The following is a 23,241-nucleotide window of genomic DNA, read 5'->3' on the forward strand; positions in this document are numbered from 1 at the left end:
GCCCAGTAGTGGTTTAGCCGGGTCCTGGGGTAGGATTATATCTAATTTTCTGAGGATCTGTTGGACTGATTTCCAGAGTAATTGTACAATCTTGCAATCCCACCAAGAATGAAGGAGTGTTCCCCTTTCTCCACATCCTTGCCATCATCTGCTGCCACCTGAGTTTTTTATCTTAGCCATTCTGACTGGTGTGATGTTGATATGGACTTTATAACATTTTATAAAAAATAAGTTTCTTGGTCACATCTCTGAACCATAGTTGTTCCTGTCTGAAAGAATTACCGAGATGGAAATGGAGAGAAACCTGAGGAAAAGAAGGTCCAGTGACAGGCCCAAAGTGGGATCCAGCTCAGGCAGAGGTCCCAAAGCCTGACACTATTACTGAGGCTTTAGAGCTCTCACAAAAAAGGATCTATCATGACTGCCCTCCGAAAGACCCAACAAGCAGCTGAAAGAGTCAGATGCAGATATATGCACCCAACTAATGGACAGAAGCAGCTGACCCCTGTTGTTGAATTAGGGAAGGCTGAAAGACGCTGAGGAGAAGGGCAACCCTGTAGGAGGACCAGCAGTCTCAATTAATTTGAACCCCCGAGATCTATCAAATACTGAACCACCAAACAGGAAGCATACACAAGGTGATATGAGGTCCCCAACACTGTGTTCATTTAGAGATGATGCACCTAATGCTCAAGGGACTAGAGGACCAAGGGAGTTCAGAGGTCAGGTGGAGTGGGAGGTCGGAGCATCCACGCAGAGACAGGCGTGGGGAGAAGGTGTGGAATAAGGAGCAGTCGGAGGGTAGATGGGGAGGGGGCAGGGAATGGAATATGGAGTGCAAAAAGTAAATTAGTTTAATAAAAAATAAATTAAAAAATAAATAAATAAAAAGAAAAGATAATAGAATAAATCCATAGCATCTTGAATTAAGGAATGAATTCAGCTCTGTGTTATTATCCATTATGGTACCTTCTTGGATATATCAATAAGTTTTGCTTGGAACATAAAAATATTATAAATATTATATTCCAACACTGCCAAAACTGGATTATTGCCACTTATTTTAATGTTTTATAAGCCTATTTAATACAGCATTAAATATAATGTCAGAGTCCAAAGAAAGTGATATTAAAGTGGAATATTTATCTTTTTATCAATGGATTAGAATAAGATGGTCTTCAATGTCTCATAACTTTCATAAATGAAGCTAGGCCATTTATGAAATACAGTCAATCTTGTAACATTCAGTAGAAATTGTGAGTTTCAATAGTTTTTTTTTTTTTTTAGAAGGAATACAGTAATTACTGTGGTGCTATGCAAAATATCCTTATCTATATTCATGTGATTAATTTAACATGGAATTTACAATTTAAGTGTATAATACTGGAAATGTAGAAGTGAAGATTTTATAGTAATGCAGATCTGGTTATATATATTTAATACTTATGTGGGTTATATATACTTAATATTTATGTGAATTGAGCTTCATAGCTCAACAATTTTAACTGAGTTTGCAATGGTAATATATTGTTACAAACATTAAGTGAACTCCTAGCTTACCCCATATTTATTTATTATACTTCCAGGCATATAGGAGGTGTGATATCTTTTTTCTTCCTCTCTTTGTTTTTTTTGTTTTTGTTTGTTTATATTTTTCTTTACACTGGTTAGCAGCATGAGTAAAGCTTTGCAGAACATGTCTCATCTTCATGGTATAGCAGTGTAAACTGGACTCTAACCAAAATGCGTTCACAAGAATCAGTCTTAGATGTACAAGAAGACTTCAGGGTTATTGCGCAATAGTAGCACCCACCTCTAAAACCAGCAGGAGGCAGATAATAAAGATTCAAAATGAAAGGTGGAAAAAAGGGAGATGGGCTCCATACAAACCTAAAACCAATATGATTTCTTTGTACATTCTTAACTATTTTCATTTTCATCAAACACTTTTTCATTTCCCAGGTTTCCTCTTATGGGCCAAATGAGCCAACTTGTAAAAGCTAAATATATTGGTATAATTTAGATTGTATTTGTAGCTTGTCCTGTATTAATATGAAAGTAACTCTCCAGATTAGAAAAGGACCAAACAGAATGTCCAGTTGATTTTAAATAATGTCACTCAAAAGAGCATATTTCCTCTACCTAACTCTTCATTAACAGCTGTGATTTTCTTACATTCAGTAGGTATGTACTGCATGCTTGTATATGTGTAACCCAAAGAGTACTTATAAAAACATACACCAAAATAGAAATCTTATGTGTCCTGGTATTTAGTGTTAATTTTGGATGAAAATCTGATTGTAATTAGCAATTACTACTGGACAAAGGAGTTATTTCCCTGGTAATTTCTTTCTTGCCCATAGCTGTTGTGTTTACATTAGTTATACCCTGGCATTACATGGTAGAATTGCATTAGACTTTATTCTAGATTGTTTGCACCTTTTTCTGTGCCATTTCTTTTAGTTAATGGGCACATCTGTAGACATTAATTTCCACCTACATCAAGAAACATTTTAATATTCTCCACTTCTTACCAGTGGGTAGCTTATGAATGTTATGTCAGTAACGATTTCTAATTTATTTTCCTCCCTGCTCTGTTCTGTCAGCAGGTGGCATCAATGCTCCCACATCAAAATGTTATTTCTGGAAAGGGGTCATGCTTGGATATTCTGTCAGATCTTCCCCTTCCTCCATATCTCCATCAATCTAGTCCAGGCCTCCTTTTGTGCCTTCTTGAGCAAGTTTTGTTATCTTCAGTTTGTTTACTCTATTTCCACTCATTCTTTTCAAACATTATCTATACTACCCAAAGAGTTTTCTTTCAAGTTGAATCCAGGCCAGGTATATTATTTTTAAACCATGTCAGCATTTCTTTTCCAGAAACACTTTTATATTTGCCTGGAAGGGCTTTCCTGACTCAGTTTCTGTCTATCTATTTAACCTTGCTTTGTTTATTCAAGCTATATAGGCCTCCTTATAGCACCTGATTTCTATCCAGCTTTTGCTTCCATAGAGATAATATGGAATATGCATCTTTCTTATTGTAGTTCTTACTTAGTGTTGGGTTTTAATTTTAACTCTGTTCCTTCAAAAACTTCTAATATATTGTTATGTCACATTACACTTTCTTGACAGCTCTGTTTCTTTATGTGGTTATTTGATTTGTGAATTTATCTATTACAGGGCATTACGTAATATAAAAAATACTATGTGTCTGGGACACAATAATAACATTATTCTGACATGAATGATTAGGCCAACCAACAAATGTATAAACAAATAAGTCTACAAAAGCTGATAAATATTATGTTGGGGGAATAAGAAGAAATGATAGGAAAGGGTTGGTGAAAATGTAATCTTAGAAAAAAAATAGAATTACTTTTAGAGAGTAAGGTAAGAAAAATATTTGGAGGTAGGAAGATATTTAAGCCATGTAAAAGTAAATTTTATTCACCAGAAGTAACTGTTATCTCAGAGGCTTACTGCTGAATAAGCTCACACTTTCTAGTTCTTTCTGGGGTCTGGCTAGCTGGTTCAACTTAGTCTTTCTGGCCCAAACTCCTTTCCAAGCTGACTGATTCAATCTGTCTTTCCTTGGCTTCTCACTGAATTATTCTGCTTGAACTTAAACTAACTTAGGCAATCTGTTCTATTCTTCTGCTTCTTCTTATTTGTTGTCTTCAAATGTCTCTGCTGCACTAATGAAATGGAACTGAACTCCACTGTACTGTCACAAGTGCTCTCTGACTAACTGAACTCAATTGCCTCCACCCACTCTCTCTTTACACTCTATTAAGTATCTTCATTTTCCTGTCTGTTTTCATGAGAGTTGAGCACATTCTATCTCTGATTCATTCTGTCAAATCTTTCTGTGATCTGATACTTTGTCTGTCCCTCAATTAGACATCATTGTTTGGGATTGAAGGTGTATACTAAAGGCATGTTTGTATTGTAGCCAGAGGGATTAATGGTATGTACTAAGGACATGTCTGTATTCCAGCCAGATTGTATAGGACTGTATCTTTAGATGTGATCCTTTGCCAGAGTAACCATGTTGCTGCATTAAATCTCCTCTACAAAATAGAATTCATGGAATAGAGGTGATTGTTTTATGTTAGAAGTTTAAGGTAACTTTACTTGGTCAAATGTTATGTCACAAAATTGTGAAGAGTTGAATTGATATTACCAATGTAAAATTAATACAAGTAGATATGTTTTGGAATTACAGATCACATGAAATAACAGGAACTCTTGATGAGCAATTGATTAGAAGTATCTCAATATTATAATTTATTACATGAATCATTAATTACCCATTTGGAGTTTTAAAAACTTATGTGTATGTCTGTGTGCGTTGATGACACAAAAATACAGATGATCTAATAGAGGAGGAGAAAAGATGTTTATTTATTGAAATACTTTTGTATACAATATATTTTGATCACTTCCTCCTTCGCCAACATTTCTAGATATTTTCTACCTCCCTTTTCACCCATTCATTTTTGTTCTCTTTCTCTCTCTCTCTCTCTCTCTCTCTCTCTCTATCTCTCTATCTGTGTGTGTGTGTGTGTGTGTGTGTGTCTGTCTGTCTCTGTGTATGTCTGTCTCTCTCCCTTTCTATCTCTCTGTAAAAAGTGAACAAAGAACCAAAAGACCAGTATCAAAATGAATACTGTATTAGTCAGGGTTCTCTAGAGTATAGAACTTATGGGTAGTATCTATATAGTAAAGGAATTTGTTGATGACTTACAGTCTATAGCCCAACTCCCAACAATGGTCAGGAGCAGCTGTGAACAAAAGTCCAAGGATGTAGCAGTTGCTCAATCCCACAAGGTTGGGTTGGTGAGCAGGGGCAGAGGGGAGGGAACAGTTTTATTTATTTATTTATTTTTTGAGGTGAAACTGGGAAAGGGGATATCATTTGAAATGTAAATAAAGAAAATATCTAATAAAAAAAAGAGTGGATTCCCAGATACTCACTCGATGCCACCACTCCACAAGTAGTTTTAAGATACACAGGGGAAAAAAGGGGCTTGCAAATAAACTTGCAATCCATCCATATGATTTGTGGTACACACCTTTAATCCCAGCACTTGGGAGGCAGAGGCAGGTGGATTTCTGAGTTCGAGGCCAGCCTGGTCTACAGAGTGACCAGGACAGCCAGGGCTATACAGAGAAATGCTGTCTCAAAAAAACAAAAAGAAAAATTAAAAAAAAAAAGAAACAAAGGAAACTCAGGGAAGCAAGGAGCATTGTAAGTTCCAAAACTATAAAAAGAAAATAACAAGCCCATGAGGTCTCACCTTCAGACAGAGAATTATCAGCAACCAACGAATGCAGAGTGGGAGAAGCAGTCTTCTGTAGGAAAGAGCATACCAATTGCTTATTCAAAACCAAATGGTCAGTCCTAAAAACATACATACGAGGAGCATGAAACACATTGAGGAGGTTGTCGTTATGTATTTAAGAACACACACATATATGTAACAACTCTTAAAGCAAAAGAGGCCATGAGTTTGAATGAGTACAAAGGGGTACATGGGAAGGGTTAGAAAGGAGACAGGAAAGAGGGTTAATGATATAATTACACAATAACTTCAAAAATATTTAAAAACATGCAAGAACAAACAAGATTTACCATAGGAACAAAATGCAAGCTATTTTATTAGGTTAGGTTTAATTGCTTTTTACTGTAAATAACTAAGTTAAAGCTATTTTTATTTGGAATAGATTCTTTTCATCACAGGAAGAAAAACTTTTCCCCCATTTCCTTGTGGGCTTTTATATTTTCAATTTTCTTCTTCATTATGCCATTTGTTATTGTTTTTTTCTTTTAATCTTTGATTTTCCCAAATCGTCAATAGCATTTATGTAACTTTAAATTTTAATTTAAGTAAAGTAAATTATTTTAAGATAAGCCTTCTTTCTTCCAATGTCCTTATATAGGTCTCCAGAAAAAGGTGTGGCCCAGATTAAAAGGGTGTGCCACCACACCTTTAATACGAGATGACCTTGAACTCAGATATCTTTCTCTCTTAATCTTCTGGGATTCATAGCCACTATGCCTCAACATCTCCATGCCAAGATCCAGGTCAGAAACTTGTATCTATCAGCCTCCAGATTAAGATCACAGGTGACCCTTCCAATTCTCTATTGTAGTTCATTCCAGATATAGTCAAGTTGACAGCCATGAATAACCAATATACCCCTTGTCAACATGACACAAATAATATTTCATGACCACATGAAACAATAACAAGAACATGAATAAGCCTAAAATGATGCAACTATTCCTTGTACAATTGCAAATGCATTTGTACGTTTACAACAGGGCAATGTTCCTTGGAAACATTCTTTTAGTGTCTCAACTTAAATACCAATTTATGTTAATGGAATTGGAAGAAAGACAAATGTAATCTTAACAAAACAAGACAGAAGCATTCATATTAGTTTATAATCCTCGTTTCTGCACCTGATTACGTGGCCTTAGCTGGTATTTATAACTACCTTCCTCTACTACCCATTCTGTATTTCCTTCACCCTTGGCAAGCACCTCAGCAGGTCTTGGCTCTTTTCCTGGAAGATTCACCCATACCTTCATTCCTGATGGGTCTGCATCCTTTGTCATCCTGCTTGGATTAGGCTGTTGTAATTTCCCATCGACTTTAATCACAGGACATGATAGTACTAAGAGATGCCCTAAGGGTTCTCCTGCTCTCCAGACATAATCCTGTTGACCTCCATTGTGGAGAGGCAATCCAATTTCTCCATGGTAATCTGGATCTATCACTCCTCCTAACACTTTATTCCTTTCTTAGCCTGTTGGTTTAAGGGCATTAGAAGCCCAAAATGACCAGAAGAAAAATCTGAGCTTCCAGTTCAATGGAATGTTTGTTGTGGCTCCTAGTACGAGAACTCCCCCCTCTGGAACCAAAACTTCTAGGTCAGCAGAACCTAGAGTTGTGGGGACAGGAAGCAAAAATAATAAGCAAGAAGACAAAAAATGTAAATCACACCAAAGATCACAATAACATAAACAAACAAATATACAGAGTTTGACTTTGTTGACCATATCTACTCCTGGGCATGACTCATGTCATAGAATGTGATTGATTGATCTTAAAGAGAAGTTATATAGAAAGAATAATGGAATAAACCTGGAAAAAAGCATTATCTAGGGGAAGGGATGGATTCATCCCAGGATGGGCATTGTAGGGCATTGTAACAGCAGTCAAGGAGAGAGAATTAACTGACTGCAAAGTATAATTATATATACATATAAAATGACATTATAAAATCTACTAATTTGTATAGTAACCTAAAAATTATATATTTTAATGTTTGCATGATTCAAAAATGTATATATGATGTAAAGCTGCATTTCTCAAAGGGGATAGCTAAAATGTTTAAAAAACAAGAGCACACATCTCATTAGTAGCAATTAAGAATGGTATCCTTGGCCGGGCAGTGGTGGCACACACCTTTAATCCCAGCACTTGGGAGGCAGAGGCAGGCAGATTTGTGAGTTCAAGGCCAGCCTGGTCTACAAAGTGAGTTCCCGGATAGCCAGGACTACACAGAGAAACCCTGTCTTGAAAAACCAAAAAAAAAAAAAAAAAAAAAAAAGAATGATATCCTTGATTACATGACTTTATTTCATTTATCTTTTAAGAAATCTTGAGACCGACTCACATAGTGGCTGTACCACTATGCATCACCACCAGCAGCGAATATGAGTCCTCATCATTCTCCACATACTAACTACAGTGCATTGTAGTGTCTATCCTAATTTACCTTTTCTGATGCCTAAGGATGTTGAGTATCTTTTCACCAATTTTTTTTGAACTTTTAAGAACTCTCTACTCAGTTCAGAAGTTCAATGATTGGTAGAAATATATGGTACTTAGGAGCATTTAACTCTGTGTTTGTGTATGTGTATGTATGTGTGTACATATTTGTGTGTGTGTCCACAATGGTAAATTGAGGATCTAGGAAGGAAAAAAAAGTTGGAAGAAAAAAATCTAAAAGCTGTGGGTAAGAGAATTAAGTATATGTGACATGAACTTGCAAGGAGATGCAAAAGAATTTTCTTTAAGGAGATGACACTGTGAGTACCATCATGCTTCAGTGAGTATGTGGACAACAGAAATGGACTTGCTATATTTTTCTTCTTTTGGTGATGGATCTATGGTGTACCTGACAGGAATGGAAACCAAATGTGATCAGGTACATTGTATGAAATTTCTAAATAATTAAGATATTACTTTGGCAAAAAAGAGAAATTTTACTGGAAGAAGGACTCAAAGAGAAATGTCGAACAGTGGTTCTCAATCTATGGCTAGTGATGCCTTTAGGGTGTCAGATAGGAGTCACCTACAATCACCTGAAAACACAGATGTTCATACTATGATTCCTAACAGGGGCAAAATTACAGTTACAAACAGAAGTGAAAATAAATCAATGGCTGGGGGTCAAAACAACATGACAAACTGTATTAAAGATCACAATATTAAGAAAGTTGAGAATCATTGACTCAGAGGGAAGTAGAGGAGGATGAATAAGAGAAAAGTGTGTACACAAATATAACATAAGGAAACACATTCTTTTGAATGCTTTCTCTGAAAACCTAGCAAAAACAAAACAAGAACAATTATGTAGAATGTAGTCTGAGCTATCAGGACAAATTACTGTTTCATATCAATGACTCACGAAGTAAGCGTCTTTACTTAAGATGATATGATAAAGCCACTCACACATTCTCTTAGCATCTCAATTCTTTTTTTTTTTTCATCTCAATTCTTTAGTATGTTTGTACAAAATGAGGTAATAGGATGTCTGGTTGTATTCATCTAACTCCTAGCTACCCTATACAATGTCCAGCCACCTCTGTTCTGTATGGAATCAATATAATTCAATGTGAACATGCAAATGGAGTTAATGATTTTTTTCTGTCTATTCACTGTTTTGGTACGGGTTCTGTTTTGCTTTGCTTTGCATTTCACCTTAGATGGATTTGGTGACCTTTTCTGTGTTTGAGTAAGCTTCCCCTGCGCTTTCATTCTGTGATTAAGAGGCTTTCACTATGCAACCAGTTTGACATGGTCATTACTTAATGCTCACTTAACAAAACTCTACAAGACCAAATTATCACAGTGGGTGAAGGAACAGATGGCCAGCTGGCTAGAATCCATGCTCGCTTTGTTTGATGATTTCTCAAGTCTACCACAAAGAAGCCACATGTGTGACCTTAGGAGGCAGTCCAAACAACAACTGGCCTGTCCAGCTGTGCTTCAGCATCTCAGCTGTGAAGTTTGAGTCTGTGCCTTTCCCATCTGAATGAAACTGGAATACCTCCTGCTCAGTAATTAAAATGGAAATCAGGAAGGACAGATTTCCAGAGGTAACACAAATTCTTCCACAGCATCCAATCACTGTCTTCAAAGAAAAAAGGATCTTGCAAAAAGTACATCTATTTTTAAATACTCTTTAATTGATAAGATTGTGCATCATCTGATATTTTAAATACTGTAACACTATCCAACAAAGAAATTGTGGCATGACTCCAAGTTTCAAATATGTAGTATCAATAAATAGGGCTATAAAAACTATATCTGTTCTGCAACCATCACTGTTTGCTATTGATTGTGATAGAAGTTTGGCATACATATTGAAATTATAAATATTGCAGTCAGTTAGCATACATGTGTGACATGCTATCACATGTGTATTGTATTAGGATCTGAAGATAAAGAATAAAGCAACACAGAGGTATACTTTGTACAAGCAGTTAATAATGGACTCGAGGAGACAAAGGAAACCTATCACACAGTTACAAATGAAACAGTATTCAGTGAGCTGCTGAGGGCCTGGCAACAAGCTGAGTAGGAGGTGAGTAAGGTGAAGGGCTGTCAGGAAAAGATTGATGAAGAACATGGAAATTCTGTAGTTGCTTAGAGATGCATGTAACATAGTGAGAGTGCCTATGCTCCAGAATCAGGAGCTCAAATATTTCTGTAACAATCTTGTGGAAAACTGTGGTCTCTATTCTATTGCTAATATATTCTTTTTCTACTGACAGATGGAAGATAAAGTAACAGTTGGTAACTGAAGGAAAACTTGAGTGATATCTTTGGGGTCTATACCACCTGCTAATGTGAATTCTTAAGTATTCTTCTGCTTTTACTTTTGTTTCTGCTTCTGATTCAGTATTTGCCAGAATGTGTGTCCATGTGTTTGCAGCGACTGTAGAGGCCAGAAGAGGGCGATGGACCATTTAATTAGGAGTTGCAGACAGTTGAGAGCTGCCACATAGGTTCTGGGAATTGAATCTCATTCATTAAAAGAGCAGACAGGGATCTTGATCCTTGTGCCATCTTCCTAACCCCAAGTTTCTGTCCTTTAGTACATAGATGGTGAACTCTGATGCACATAGTTATTATATAAATGACCTGCACAGGTTTTTCTTCATTTTTGTTTTTGTTTTGGTTGTTTTTGTTTTTGTTTTTTGGATTCAGTCCTCTAGTAAAGAGCTGTGAGATGATTTCTTTACATTAGTTGAAAATTGTTGACTACTGGGTTATAAATTACATCCATTGCAAATTTTCACAGAATTTGTCACATTGAAGGTCTGATTTGTTTTTCCTTTCCATGCTTATTTTCTATTTCTGTAGTGTTTATACCATTGATAGGGAAGGGGCTTAAAATATCCCTTGAACTTCTATTTACTAAATTTAATAGTGTTATAAAATGTATAATGATATCCATCAATTAAACAGTGGTTTCTAGATGGTAGCTCTATTAATAGACATTTGTAGATCTCACTTTATAATATTTTTTAGAAAGTCATAGATAAACATTGGTTTGTCTTGTGTTCACTACATATAGACCTATAAATAAAACCACATCTTCTTCAGACAGTAAATATTAGTGATTAACTAACATATGCCCAGAAATAACATCTTGATGACTTTGTAATAGCATATACAGTATGACTGCAGAAAATGCTACATTTCCACTGGATGATGAAATATTCAGAGCTGAGGTTTCCCATCTTGCAGGTGGGATTTTAAAGCTTTACAGTTATGAAAGATGGGTGACTATGGAAAAGGATAGAGATCACTTTACAACAAGGTAATAGCTGGTGTAGTACTTATTAGCATTCAGAACATTCATACTGCTCAAATTGGTGCTCGTATTTGAAAGATGTATATATTAAATATATATACATAAAATTTCAAATATTTCATATTTGAAAGATATATATATTATTGGTGAGTGATATAATATATCTGTGTCACAATGATTAAGTATATTTATCAATGTAGTGTATATAATAACTTACTTAGAAAATTTATGATTTACAATCAGCAAACTGAATTCTGAACAAGAGTTTTGAAAAGATACAGCTCAACTGAAGAAAATGTTTTTCTTTGACATTCCCTTCTCTCATACCATTTCCTGTCCTCCTTGACAACACCCAGGTCATCTAGGAGAATGACTAAAGAATATTTCCTAGTCATTGCTGCTAAATTGGAGTACTTTCTTTGTCTCCATCACTATGAAAACCCATCTATCACTGAACTATGAAGCTGGAACTATTACTGTTGAAAATATGAATGTTATCATATAATACAATACAATAAGTCAATACAATACGAATAATACATTAGAACTGTGGTTCCCTTAATCACCTCCAATTACATAAGTGAGCAACTAACTCAAGAAATATAACTAAAGAATGTTACTCTCTTTAAGAGGACTGAATATAAGGAACTTCAAAGTATGAAGTGTCTTACATGACAGAAATGTACTTTCTCAATTTCCCAAGGTTGAAAATCCAAATACAAGGTGTTTTCTTGTTGTCTTCACATAGCATTTAGGTGAGACAGAACCATTTCTCACCCTTTGTGAGACTAAATATAGTCTCCCAGTGTATATCAGCTGAATAGATGAGGGCATTCACATATGATTCTATATAACCTTAATCATTTCCTTACAACTTCTGGGTCCCAGAAACATTCACATTCTAAGGCTCTAGTGATTAGGGCATTATTTATAGATTAGGTATCAAATTACCTTTAAAAGTCTCATAGATTAAACTCTTTGCTCCCAGATAATGTATATAATCTGTGAAAAGTGATAAGATTATAAAAGCACAAACTAAATCAATGCATTAATCTACTTACTAAATAATTGCAATAGGAGTTAGGAGTTAGGGGCTGGCTCAGAGAGGTATGTCACTGTGGGTGCTTTTTTCTTCTGTTCCTCTCCCTCTTTTTCCCTTTCCTCTCTTCCTCCCTATCTCCCCCTCCCTTAATCTCTCCTTCTCTCCCCCCTCTATTTCATGTGTGAGTGCACATGTGTGTATGCATGGATATATCCTGCCACAAAACAAAACTTGTGGCTCTAGATTTTTATTTTGACCTAATATTAAAAGCAGTATTTTTATTATTAATTTCTTGAGAGTTTCAGACAATGTATTTTGAAAATAGTCAATCCTTCAATTCTTCCCCTTACCACCCTCTCACACCTTCTCACACACAGCTTTCTAATTTTGAAATTTATTTCTTTCCTTCCTTCCTTCCTTCCTTCCTTCCTTCCTTCCTTCCTTCCTTCCTTCCTTCCTTCCTGCTCTCTCTCTCCTCTTCTTCCTCCTTCTCTTTCTCCTCCTCCTCCTTCTTCTCCTTCTCTTCTTTCTCCTTCTTTCCTTCCCTCCTACAGAGTTCATTTTTAGTTGTCAAACTAGTCTTGGGATTGGAGCTTGATCTGGTATGTGGCATCCTACCAGTAATCAGATAACCTTTTTTAAAAAAGGAAAAAAGAAACAATAACAATCAAAAACCAAATAATCAAAGAAGACTCTTCCATTCCCCAAAGCCATTGCATGCTAATAATTCCCTAGCCAGTGGTAGGCTTGCATATCTACCCCCCACACTTTATTTTGAGATTTTTAAGGCCCTGTCCCTAATATCCCCTAACAAATTTTTGTCCTCTGTGGACATTTTAACTGGAGTACCTCAGAATATTTAAAGTTAAGATCTAGAAATGAGAGAAAACATGTAGTTTCTATGTCTGGATTATTTAGTCAAGACTGTTATATCTAGCTCTACCCATTTACCGTTCTTGTTTCTGCCTAACCACCATGGCTTACCCTCTCTTCTTTTCAAGGCCTAGCTGTCTGGATGTCTCACCTTATCACAAAGACCTGTGCAAATGTGACCATACAACCATGGACCAAAGCCTCTGAAATGAGAATTCAAACAAATCTTTTTTCCTTAAACTGTTTCTCTCAGATATTTGTAACAGGGATTAAAAAAGAAAATCTGACATCTCTAGCATCAATAAATGAAATTTGCAGGGCACAATTCATATCCAAAAGGTCCTTGCAGTTATAAATTGATAAACATTGACTCATGGAATCATATTGAATTTAGAGTGGGCTGCAGATATGTGACTTGTACGGAAAAAAGCAGAGGGGAGGTACAGTGAGAATTTTGATCTCATTAAAAAACAAATAGTGTGTTTTGATTTTAATCTCAGAAGTGGGTTATGGCTCTGCTTCAGATTATTCACAACAGCTAGCTATGGTCTACTTTGTTCTCTAGCAGGGACATGATTTTGCCAGCTGCAGATAGTTCCTGCAATTGTGTGACATTGGGAATTTGGAGGACTTTTCAGAGAATATATTAAAACCAATATTAAAACCAATGCTCCAAAAGGTGGAAGGGGGCGGATGGTTGGTTGCCCTTGCTTACTGTGGTTGTTGGTGATGGTTTGTTAATTAATCATGTACAAAGAAGAAAGAAGAAATCAGATATCCTGACTAGGAAGATCAAACTTGCCCCGAGGAACTTGATGCTCCTAATCAGCAGGAAATAGTCTAACTATAATCACTCCTATTTAGTGTTAGGGGGTTGAATTGGTAGAAAGGGGATATAAGAAAGAAGAACCACAAAGGAGCAGAGGGGAACAAAGACCCAGGGAAGATGAGTGTAAAGACAGGTGAGGATTAATGGGATGCTCTGAACAAACAAATGGAGTTGCCTGTCATCGGCCATGTGCTGGTGCCAGTGACTACATGACATCATTATCAGGAGCCCCTCGAAAAAGTGATTGTTTTGTGAGAGTGTAGTTGATGCTTTGGTGTCTATTTTATATCCTCCACAGCTCAGAGGGAATGTTTTGGCTGTTTTATGCTACAGAGTGAGTGGAAATTAGCTGCAGCTATCCTGAAATGAATACAAGGCCAGGAGAGCATGCTGTGTAAGCACTGGTCATCTCGAGGCCTCCAGCAGACACTTGCTTACTGACAGTGTGTTCTGCAGGGGACAGTTTGTCAGCATGCCCTGGATAAAAAGTCTGCTTACTTCCGATTTTAACTTGTACAATTTTCCCCACAGCTTTTACAGTTTGAAGAGAAATCTTATTAATCTTGTTGATTTTCCTCAATAATGAATTTTTTTAAATTTTGATTAGAGTTTAATTATGATTTCAAATATAAAGTAGCTTAGAGGAGTTTTTCCTAACATACCTGAATGTTGTACATTCACATTTATGAGAAAGAACAAAGAAGAAAACAAAAACAGAGACTACATAGAAGACAGTGTTAGAGCATCTATCCCATGAGCATATGTGAAATAACTCCCTTTCTCAAGAAGTTTAATACATTTTTATTACTTTTTAAGATATGAGTTTAGGTATGTGTGTGGGGGATTGGTTGTGATTGAAAGTGGCTGCAGGGTATAGAAGAGGATTCTGGATGCCTAGAGCTGCAGTTACATGGGTCTGTATGGCTGCCAACATAGGGGCTGCGAACTAAACTCATATGTTACAAGAACAGTGTTAACCATTGAGTCATCACTGTATCCTCCCAACCAGTTTTTAAAAGAGTGACCACGGTTTAAAATGACAACAAGTATATATCCAAGTCTTAATAAATGTAAAGACAACTCTGAGAGATGGTTTCCATATGTTTATTAAGACAAGAGTTGTAGCCATTTTTTGAGTCTCAACTGTTTCCTTTTCAATTGTCCAGCAACAACTTGAAACCCCATAGGTTTGCAATGACTACATCGATGTTTCTCTATTATGTAAGTTAATGTATACATTCAATTTTAAGCACTAACTCCAAAATTTTGGAGGCATGACATATAACCTAAACCAATCCTGAATGTACATCTTCACAGAAGTGATAATGTATCTGCTTCTTAATATTCTGTCTGTTCTCTACTACAGTCGTAATTGGAGCACAGTGTTCACTGTTTAAGAGGATAACTGTGTTACACATATGAAAATAATTTTAACTCTGTTGTTAGCATTATAAAGAGATGGAAGCAAAACACCACAGTATTTGAATCTATTGTTTTTTTAAGCAATTAATCTTGTTGACATACTTATATGAACTTGCATAAAGATGCCTGGAAGAATGTTGTTGAACTCAGTTGTTCATTAATTTTGATCACACGCTGTCCTCATTATGTTAGGAACTACTTCAAGATTCCTAGAAAAGTATTACAACATTGATTTAAAAATTCCCAGAAGCCTTTTAGATTTGAAAGTTCATCTATGCTCTTTGTTAAGAGTGATATTACCAAATGTATTGGTCTAGTAAAATAGTTCATAATACCAACAATAAGTAGAACACATAGCCACCAGTCTCTGTGCTTCTCAATGTCTGTATTACAAAATGGTGCCAAGTTCTTTAGGGAGCTGTTTTGAGTGGAAAGGCATTGATGACAGATTTGTAGGTGTTCTTTCTGTTAAAACCTCTAAGTGGCTCAAAAACACTAATTGGTTTCTAAACTTTGGTTGCAGTTACATTGTTTCTAAAGCTATACATGAGTCACATGTACAATGCCAACAAGTTACAAGAGACATAGTAGACATACTTCAAATATAATAAAGTCTTGGTTGTTAAAGTTAACAACATAGAGTGTAAGGGGAGAGGGGAGAAGGGATGTAAAATGGCTAAAATTCATTATAGAGATGTATAAAACTGTCAAAGAGTAAAACATTTTAAAGAGATTATTATAATGCCAGGGGGAAATCTCAGAATTAAATTTCTAGAAACCATTACCTAAACAATGAAAGGTATTAATCCTAAGCATGTACCACTCACAGTACTGGTGAACTGTGAAATATTCTTTAGAATCAACTGCACAAAGTTGAAAATGAAATGTACTCTGACATTATGAGCTTCCTCTTTCTGCTGCCCTCAATCCTAATTCCACTGAAAGTGTTGACCACACGTTTAGCACAGTGCCTACAACACAACTAGTGCCTCGTAAATAGATAATACTAATGTAAGGGGCAGCTTTATTCTTATCAGTACAGAAAAACAATCTCATGTATTATAAGCAGTTAATTTTATTTATCAGTACACCAAGATCTAAAATTATACTTTCAGTATCAAATTGCCATTTGGATGTGCATAAATGGCACCAAAACGGAAGTTTCCCCATATTCCTCATTTGCATGTGATTAACCTTCTTATCACTTGGAGAAAAGATAACTAGAAATCATTGCTATATATTTTAACTGTTTATGTGCAATATCAAATACAAAACAAGCAAGTTTTGTGGGTGCTCACCTGTTTTATCTTTATGTTCTAACTTATTTTATAGTCATCTCTCTTTATTCAGGATCAAAGAATATGGCTTTATTGATATGTGGATTATTTGATTAACAAAATATATCACTGTCAATAATGTTACATAGTGCTACATTTTTATTAATAATATATTTGTAAAGAAATTAGGATAAATGCAGTCATGATGAATGTTAATACAATTCTGCAATTAAAAATAACAATTTTAAAGCTTCAACCATACTAGAAAGATAAAAAGAGAATCTGATTACAAATTCAGAAGGCTTGAAACTAGTTAAGTATAAAAATTTCTAAAAATAACCCACATTAATTTATGAAAAGGAGTAGCACTATTGATGTTTTAAAGAATAAACCAAGATAAAGGATGTTGTACATAGATGCCGTGATTACCACTTGTTATTGACATAGATTCATCTTGCCACGTGTAACAGAAATCTACAGTGCAGGAACCAGGATTCTTCCCATATGAAGTTTATGGCCTCAAGCAAAGGAGATAAGAATCCTCTCATCTCAGCACTCAATCTTTCTGCCTTGAGAAATCAAAGAGTGCTTGAAAGGTATAGACAGACTGGAGTCTGGAGAGCTGACTCAGTGGTTAAAAGTGATTGCCCTATAATCATGAGAACTGGAGTTCAGATCTCAGCCCCACATAAATAAGTCAGGAATCCCTACAAATACCTGAAATGAGCCTGAAGAGTTGCTGTGACATGTCTGTTTTCAGCCCAGCTGTACAGACAGAAGCACCAGGAACAGGGAAAGACTTGCCTCAAAGGAAGGACTGAGGAGTGATAGAGAAGGTCAAAATAGACTCTTTTCTAGATGCAGGAACAGATGATCCCAACTGAGAGAGTAAACACACACACAGAGAGAGAAAGAGAGAGAGAGAGAGAGAGACAGAGACAGAGACAGAGACAGAGACAGAGACAGAGACAGAGAGACAGAGAGAGAGGCATATACAGAGATATAGATATAAGTACAGAGAAAGAGAGAGAGAGATGCACAGAGACATACACATACATATGTACACAGAGAGAGACATAGTCGTAAGTATATGCAAAAATAAACAAATCTAAAGGATATATAGAATCAGACATACATATAATTATGACTAATTTTTGGTGTAATTGAATTCAAAGATTATTCTAATGAGAAAAAATATCATTAGCACTAGAGCCTTTCTATCTATATATATGATATATAATATATTCTGATCCAATTGCTGAAGACTCTAAGATGCTTACATTAGAGGAGGCTTTTGAGTGCTACATTATTTATAGAAATATGCTCAGTGAATTCATGCTGACTGTTTACATCTGTCATAACTAACATTAATGCACAGACTGACAACTTGGGAGCAAGCATGGCTTGCTAGGAAAATTGTAGACTTTGTAGTCAGGCAAAGTATGATAAAAGATTTGCTTTCTGATTAGACATGTTACTTAACCTCTTTGTGCCTGTTTTTCCCACTAAATCCAAGATATATTCTTACAATATATATTTTTAAAAGCAAGAACTTAAAGGAACTCTCGAAAAGAAAATCCTACTCCTACATGATTTACTTCACCCTTGTCCTTAAAAAAAAAAAAGACAAAAACCAAAACACTGGATTTCATAGACTGAGAAAAATGCTAGCAGTAATGGTAATCCTTTCCTAAAACCCAGGTGGCAGCTGAGGTCATGATTCCCTTTGAGATGCAAATACAAAGACTCAAAAACTCACATCTGCAGAGAATCCCAGAGATTGAATCAAGATTACTGAACAGAACTGTGTTCCTGGGGCATTTACAACTGTCTTTAACTGGAATTCACTGGACTGCATGCCCAGCAACCCTTCCTTTCTACCAGAATAAAAGGCTGTAAATTGCCACAGATTTCCCTACCGGTTTTCTCCAATACTTCACAGACTCTGGAGGTTCACTGATGCTGGTGGGGAGCTAGATCACTGAAAACAATTCTGTACAAATGATTTACCTCTGAATTATGGGCACCACGATTTCTTATTAGATACGTTTCTTCACGAATTAACCACTCAGGACGTTGTCTGCCCTCTCACTATGGAGACTTTATTTTAGCTTTGTTAGGATTCCTCCCCATTGTTCTCTCCTATCTTTTCTCAGTTCTTTCCTGTACTAAACTGTCTGATCTCACCTCCTTGCCTAGTCTAATCTTCTAAAGATAGTGTACATAATTATGCTAGGTCATCCAGGTTCCTTTGCACCCACTGTTCTTCAGAGAGACTGTCAATGACCCACTGTTTGGCATCAGTTTTATCTCCTTGCATGACTATGCAAAAGTCTTACATTCAAATCTTTTATTAATTCCCTGTGGAGTTGCTTAAACCTAAGTGAATGTGGGAGAGGTTTCTATTCTTTCTGCTGTAATTACTCCACTCTCTCGAGGAGGCAAGAATACCTTCATTAGTTTTGGTTTTAATAACTATTTTTTTCTCCCAGGTATAATTCCTTAGATCCAATTTTCTTCATACATAGTGTTTTTTAGATTTTACTGAATTTTTATTACGTTATGCTTTCTTATCTGCTAAATTGTGAGATTGGGTTAGTTGGCATTCATAGTGCCCTATTTGTTTAGAATTTTATAATAATTTGAATATATTTTATGTAACATGTATGAGTATCAGTTGCCACTTAATGAAAACATGCTTTTTCTTATTTGGAAGAGAATTGATGCAACAAAACTCTTAGTGTTACTTTTATTAGATACTCCTCTCCTGGAATCCCAGATTCTGAGTTTGAGATTTAATGCATCCCCAGGGGATATTGGTCTGATGAATAGCATCACATTTCTCTAACCTTCAACTTTAAACCCCAGCACCAGAGCAACCAGGGGCCATATAAGGGAACAGCAACGCCTTAATCTTTTGCTATGAGAAGTAGATGAGATTATTTTGTAGATTATGTTTTTATAGTATGATACATTATCAGATAACTTTTGGAGTACAGAAGAAACAGAAAAAAGAGATGGGATGTTTAACATGATGCTTAGCAGTGAGGAAAAATTGTTTCAATTGCTTCTAAATGTTATCATAGGTTTTATACTTACTTCCTTCTTTCAAACACAGACCATGTCCCCACTTAAGGGAAGTTGCTAGACTATTTGATTCATAGACACTCAGTGGGACTAAACGATCTGCTTCAGAAAATGTATTGTTTAAAAACTTATATCATATTCTTGAAGTTTACAACTTGATACTATGTGAAACACATAGCTACTGAAATGGTTACCATTTTATATTTAATTTTGAGTAAAAATACCCAGTTTAAATCTATTTAATAAATGTCCCCACTGTAATGAACTATTACTGACATTAATCCTCATGTTGTACATTAGATATCTAGGTATCTTTTTTGAGGGATATGGAAATATAGATACTTGTAGTAAAAGGATATATTTCATAATTCCTTTTCAGTTTTTAAAAGAAATTCTAAAGATGAAGTATGATTCTAGGCACTATAGAGTGCCTATAGACTATTCCATGTAAATCTTTTTTTTTTTATCCAATATTAAACAGAAAGAAGTGCAGTGTTTTTCCCTATAAGGTTTCTAAAGGAAATAATCCAATCATAATTCTTATTCTAACATAGAAGCATGTTACGTAATCTCCAATCATGTTCAAATCTAAGTGCAGTGGTCTGCTTTGAGTGAAGATGGTGAATGTCCGCTTTCCTTAAAATCTACTTTTTCCATAATGCTCTGTTAACAACTTTGCTTGATGTATCCTTTAATAGTTGTCCCAAATCTTCAGAATTATTGTAACCATTCCTCTGCCTTCTTTCTTGTCTAAGCTGAAAATTTTTGTTCTTCTCTTGATCTTTCTCCAGGACCCTGGATTTCCTCTTCATGGATTAGCAGGCATTTAATAATCCTAATATTCATTTTCTAGGATCAGCATATAAATTACGTTTTAATGATTTTTTCCTTTACAAACATATTCTATCATCTATACTTTAAAAAATTAATTCCTCCTGATCAGTCTCTCCCATCTTCCCCCAGTTTTTCCATCTAAGAATGGTCAATTGACTCAACCAGTCTCACCATGTTGTCTAGTCTGCTTTTCCAAAGATAAATCTGAAAAAATGCACCCTCTCACCTAGACTCCCTTTCACCCATTGTATATCAGAGAAACTTTCAAGGACCCACTGCTTGTCATTAATTTTTTCTTGTAATAGAACAAGGCAAAAGTCTTTCATTCTAATCTTTTCCAATTATTTTTGTTCTTTGGTCATTTTTCATCTTTAAGGGAAAGCGTTCCATTATTTCCCTAGACTCCTTTAGAAACTCTCCTCTGGGTTCTGTCTTCACTAAGTTAGCACTTACTCTGGAAATCTGAATGTGGTATAGAGCATTGTACCACATGCTTAAGAAGGACAAAGGCCATCAGGACAGCTTGGGTGTTTAGCAGAAGCTCCCAGACTTTGACAGCCTGTCACTTATGAAAGAAGAAAACAAGGAAGAAAAGAAAGCATTGTCTACACAAAGCTTCAGATTGACAGGATTTTCCAGCAAAGATCAGCTGTCCCATTGGAGCATCCCAGAGTACAGAATATGTACTTGAAGAGTTCGATGCCACATGGTGCTCTGTCATTGCTTCGGGGAGGTAACCTGGAGTGAACATTGTTTTACCAGATCTTACAGAGCCTTAGCTAAATTGTTGCAGCAGATCCTACAGTGGATGCTGCCAGCTAATCACACTGGTAACAGCTGGTTTTGCCCAGGGAAATCTTAGAATGAGTATTTCATGCAGCAGTTTTCAATCTTTGTTGAACTTACATTCTCAAAGTCTACAAAATGGTTATTGTGGCCTCCTATTCAAACATGCAACTCTTCATGAACTATTCAGGTTCTAGTGTACGACAGTAGTTTCTCTAAGGCTATTCTCCTCAAGTTTATGAAATTCCATAAATTACTGCAAGCATCACTTGACTTCATTTGTATTGGTAGATTCAGACTCTATCTGCATCAATCAGGTCAAAAGCTCTTTAGAAACTGCAATTCAGTATTAATTGTTCAACATGTGGAAGGTATTCTACAATTCAGAAATTATGATAGTAATTGAATTAGGGTTATTTTTAATGCATAGTATGAGGTTGGTACTGTTCTGAATATTTTAATATATGAAATCTTTTCAACTGTAGTGTAACCACTAAAGCTAATTTTATTGTGTTAATATTTCTCAAATGACCTAACTGAGGCAACAGGAAAATTAAATAATTTCCCAAGATCACATAGCTAAAAGATAATGGCACTTATATTCAAATTCAGGCCATTCATCAGAGTTCATACAACTGTGCTTTTCCTCTCGAATATCAAGAACAAAGTTGTCAAGTGAAAATGGCGATAAAAGCACCTTTTATTAAGCACATGCATTATGAAGCATTTGTCTCTGTCTTTCAGGTCCCTGCATCCCCAACCCATGCCATAACGGAGGAACCTGTGAGATAAGTGAAGCGTATCGAGGAGACACATTCATAGGCTATGTTTGTAAATGTCCCCGGGGATTTAATGGGATTCACTGTCAGCACAGTAAGTTATTTATATTCATTGTGCTCTTATTTTTATTGATCCAGTGTGTACAAGCCATTACCCTTCTTGTTTGTGGTTGTGTCACAGAAATGTAGAGTAGCACAGAGTCTGGGCATTTTGGCTCATGTGACCTCTCTCCACAATACACATCACCATCCACTGTATCTGACTAATAATATGCTTCCTATTCCTTTTCATTCTGTTAAATTCACAATATACTGGCTTTCATGTTACAATATTTGTCTCTCTCCTTCATACTTGTCCATAAATCTACATTCTCCAAGCATTCCAGCAATTATTCTGGTGATTAGGTTCATAGCAATGCGAACAAACAAAGGAAAAAAATAAGGACAAGAAAAGAATGCTCAAGACTCTAACCCATATATAATCCAATTTTCTCCTTCTTACATATTGACATTTCTACATGAAAATTTTTGAAAATCCAATAAACATAAAAATGCCCAATGAGTGGCATGGGACCTTACACACTGTGTATTGCAGCACTCAGACAGGACACAGTACACTCTGAGCTGCTGTAGGTTGTTCTTATAGAGGTTGTCACAGGTAGACTGGATGCTGAAGAAGGAATGCTGATTAAGGTGGCAAGGTTAGGTGTGGTGAGACAGCATGGGAATAAAGAGAGGAGAAGGAATATTGCTCATTAATCCTAAAGTGAGCCTGAGGATATGGTTTGGAAAATAGAAACAAATTTTGATATATCAGTTTGAGTCAGATTTTCAACCCCCAGGAACAGGCATACCTTGTATTAGCTCTAGACACTGGAAGCATCTTTCCTAGATGTCGTTCCACAGTTGGAAATTGGTAAAGCTTCTGGAGAAGTTTGCTATAGTACCTAAATACTCTTGTTACTTGTGACTTGTTATCCAACCTCTCCTGAGTAATCTCTAAGTCTCTAGTCTGCAACAAGCAAATTAAAGGCTATCCACTTTTCTTATACCAGTTCAGAAGTGTCAAGGTTTATTCTTCTTGGAGGAAAGACCATAATTCATTCTCCACATGGGGATATCTCAAACAGACTTAGAGAGACTAAAATGAGAAGCCAGTATCTTACCTATCTTTCTATTCACTTAACC

General features: G+C 35.9%; 1 protein-coding gene across 2 annotated transcripts in view; it reads left to right on the top strand.

Moving 5' to 3' along the window:
* Window positions 1-23,241, top strand: part of Edil3 (EGF like repeats and discoidin domains 3) — a 486,419-nt gene that overhangs the window by 188,213 nt on the left and 274,965 nt on the right. For both annotated transcript variants that reach the window (XM_031360541.1, XM_031360542.1), the window contains one exon: window positions 22,019-22,147. In XM_031360541.1, coding sequence (XP_031216401.1) covers window positions 22,019-22,147 — 129 coding nt within the window. The remainder of the gene's footprint in view (window positions 1-22,018; window positions 22,148-23,241) is intronic.

Source organism: Mastomys coucha, unplaced genomic scaffold, assembly GCF_008632895.1.
Source record: "Mastomys coucha isolate ucsf_1 unplaced genomic scaffold, UCSF_Mcou_1 pScaffold8, whole genome shotgun sequence".
In the NCBI taxonomy this organism is placed as follows: Eukaryota; Metazoa; Chordata; class Mammalia; order Rodentia; family Muridae; genus Mastomys; species Mastomys coucha.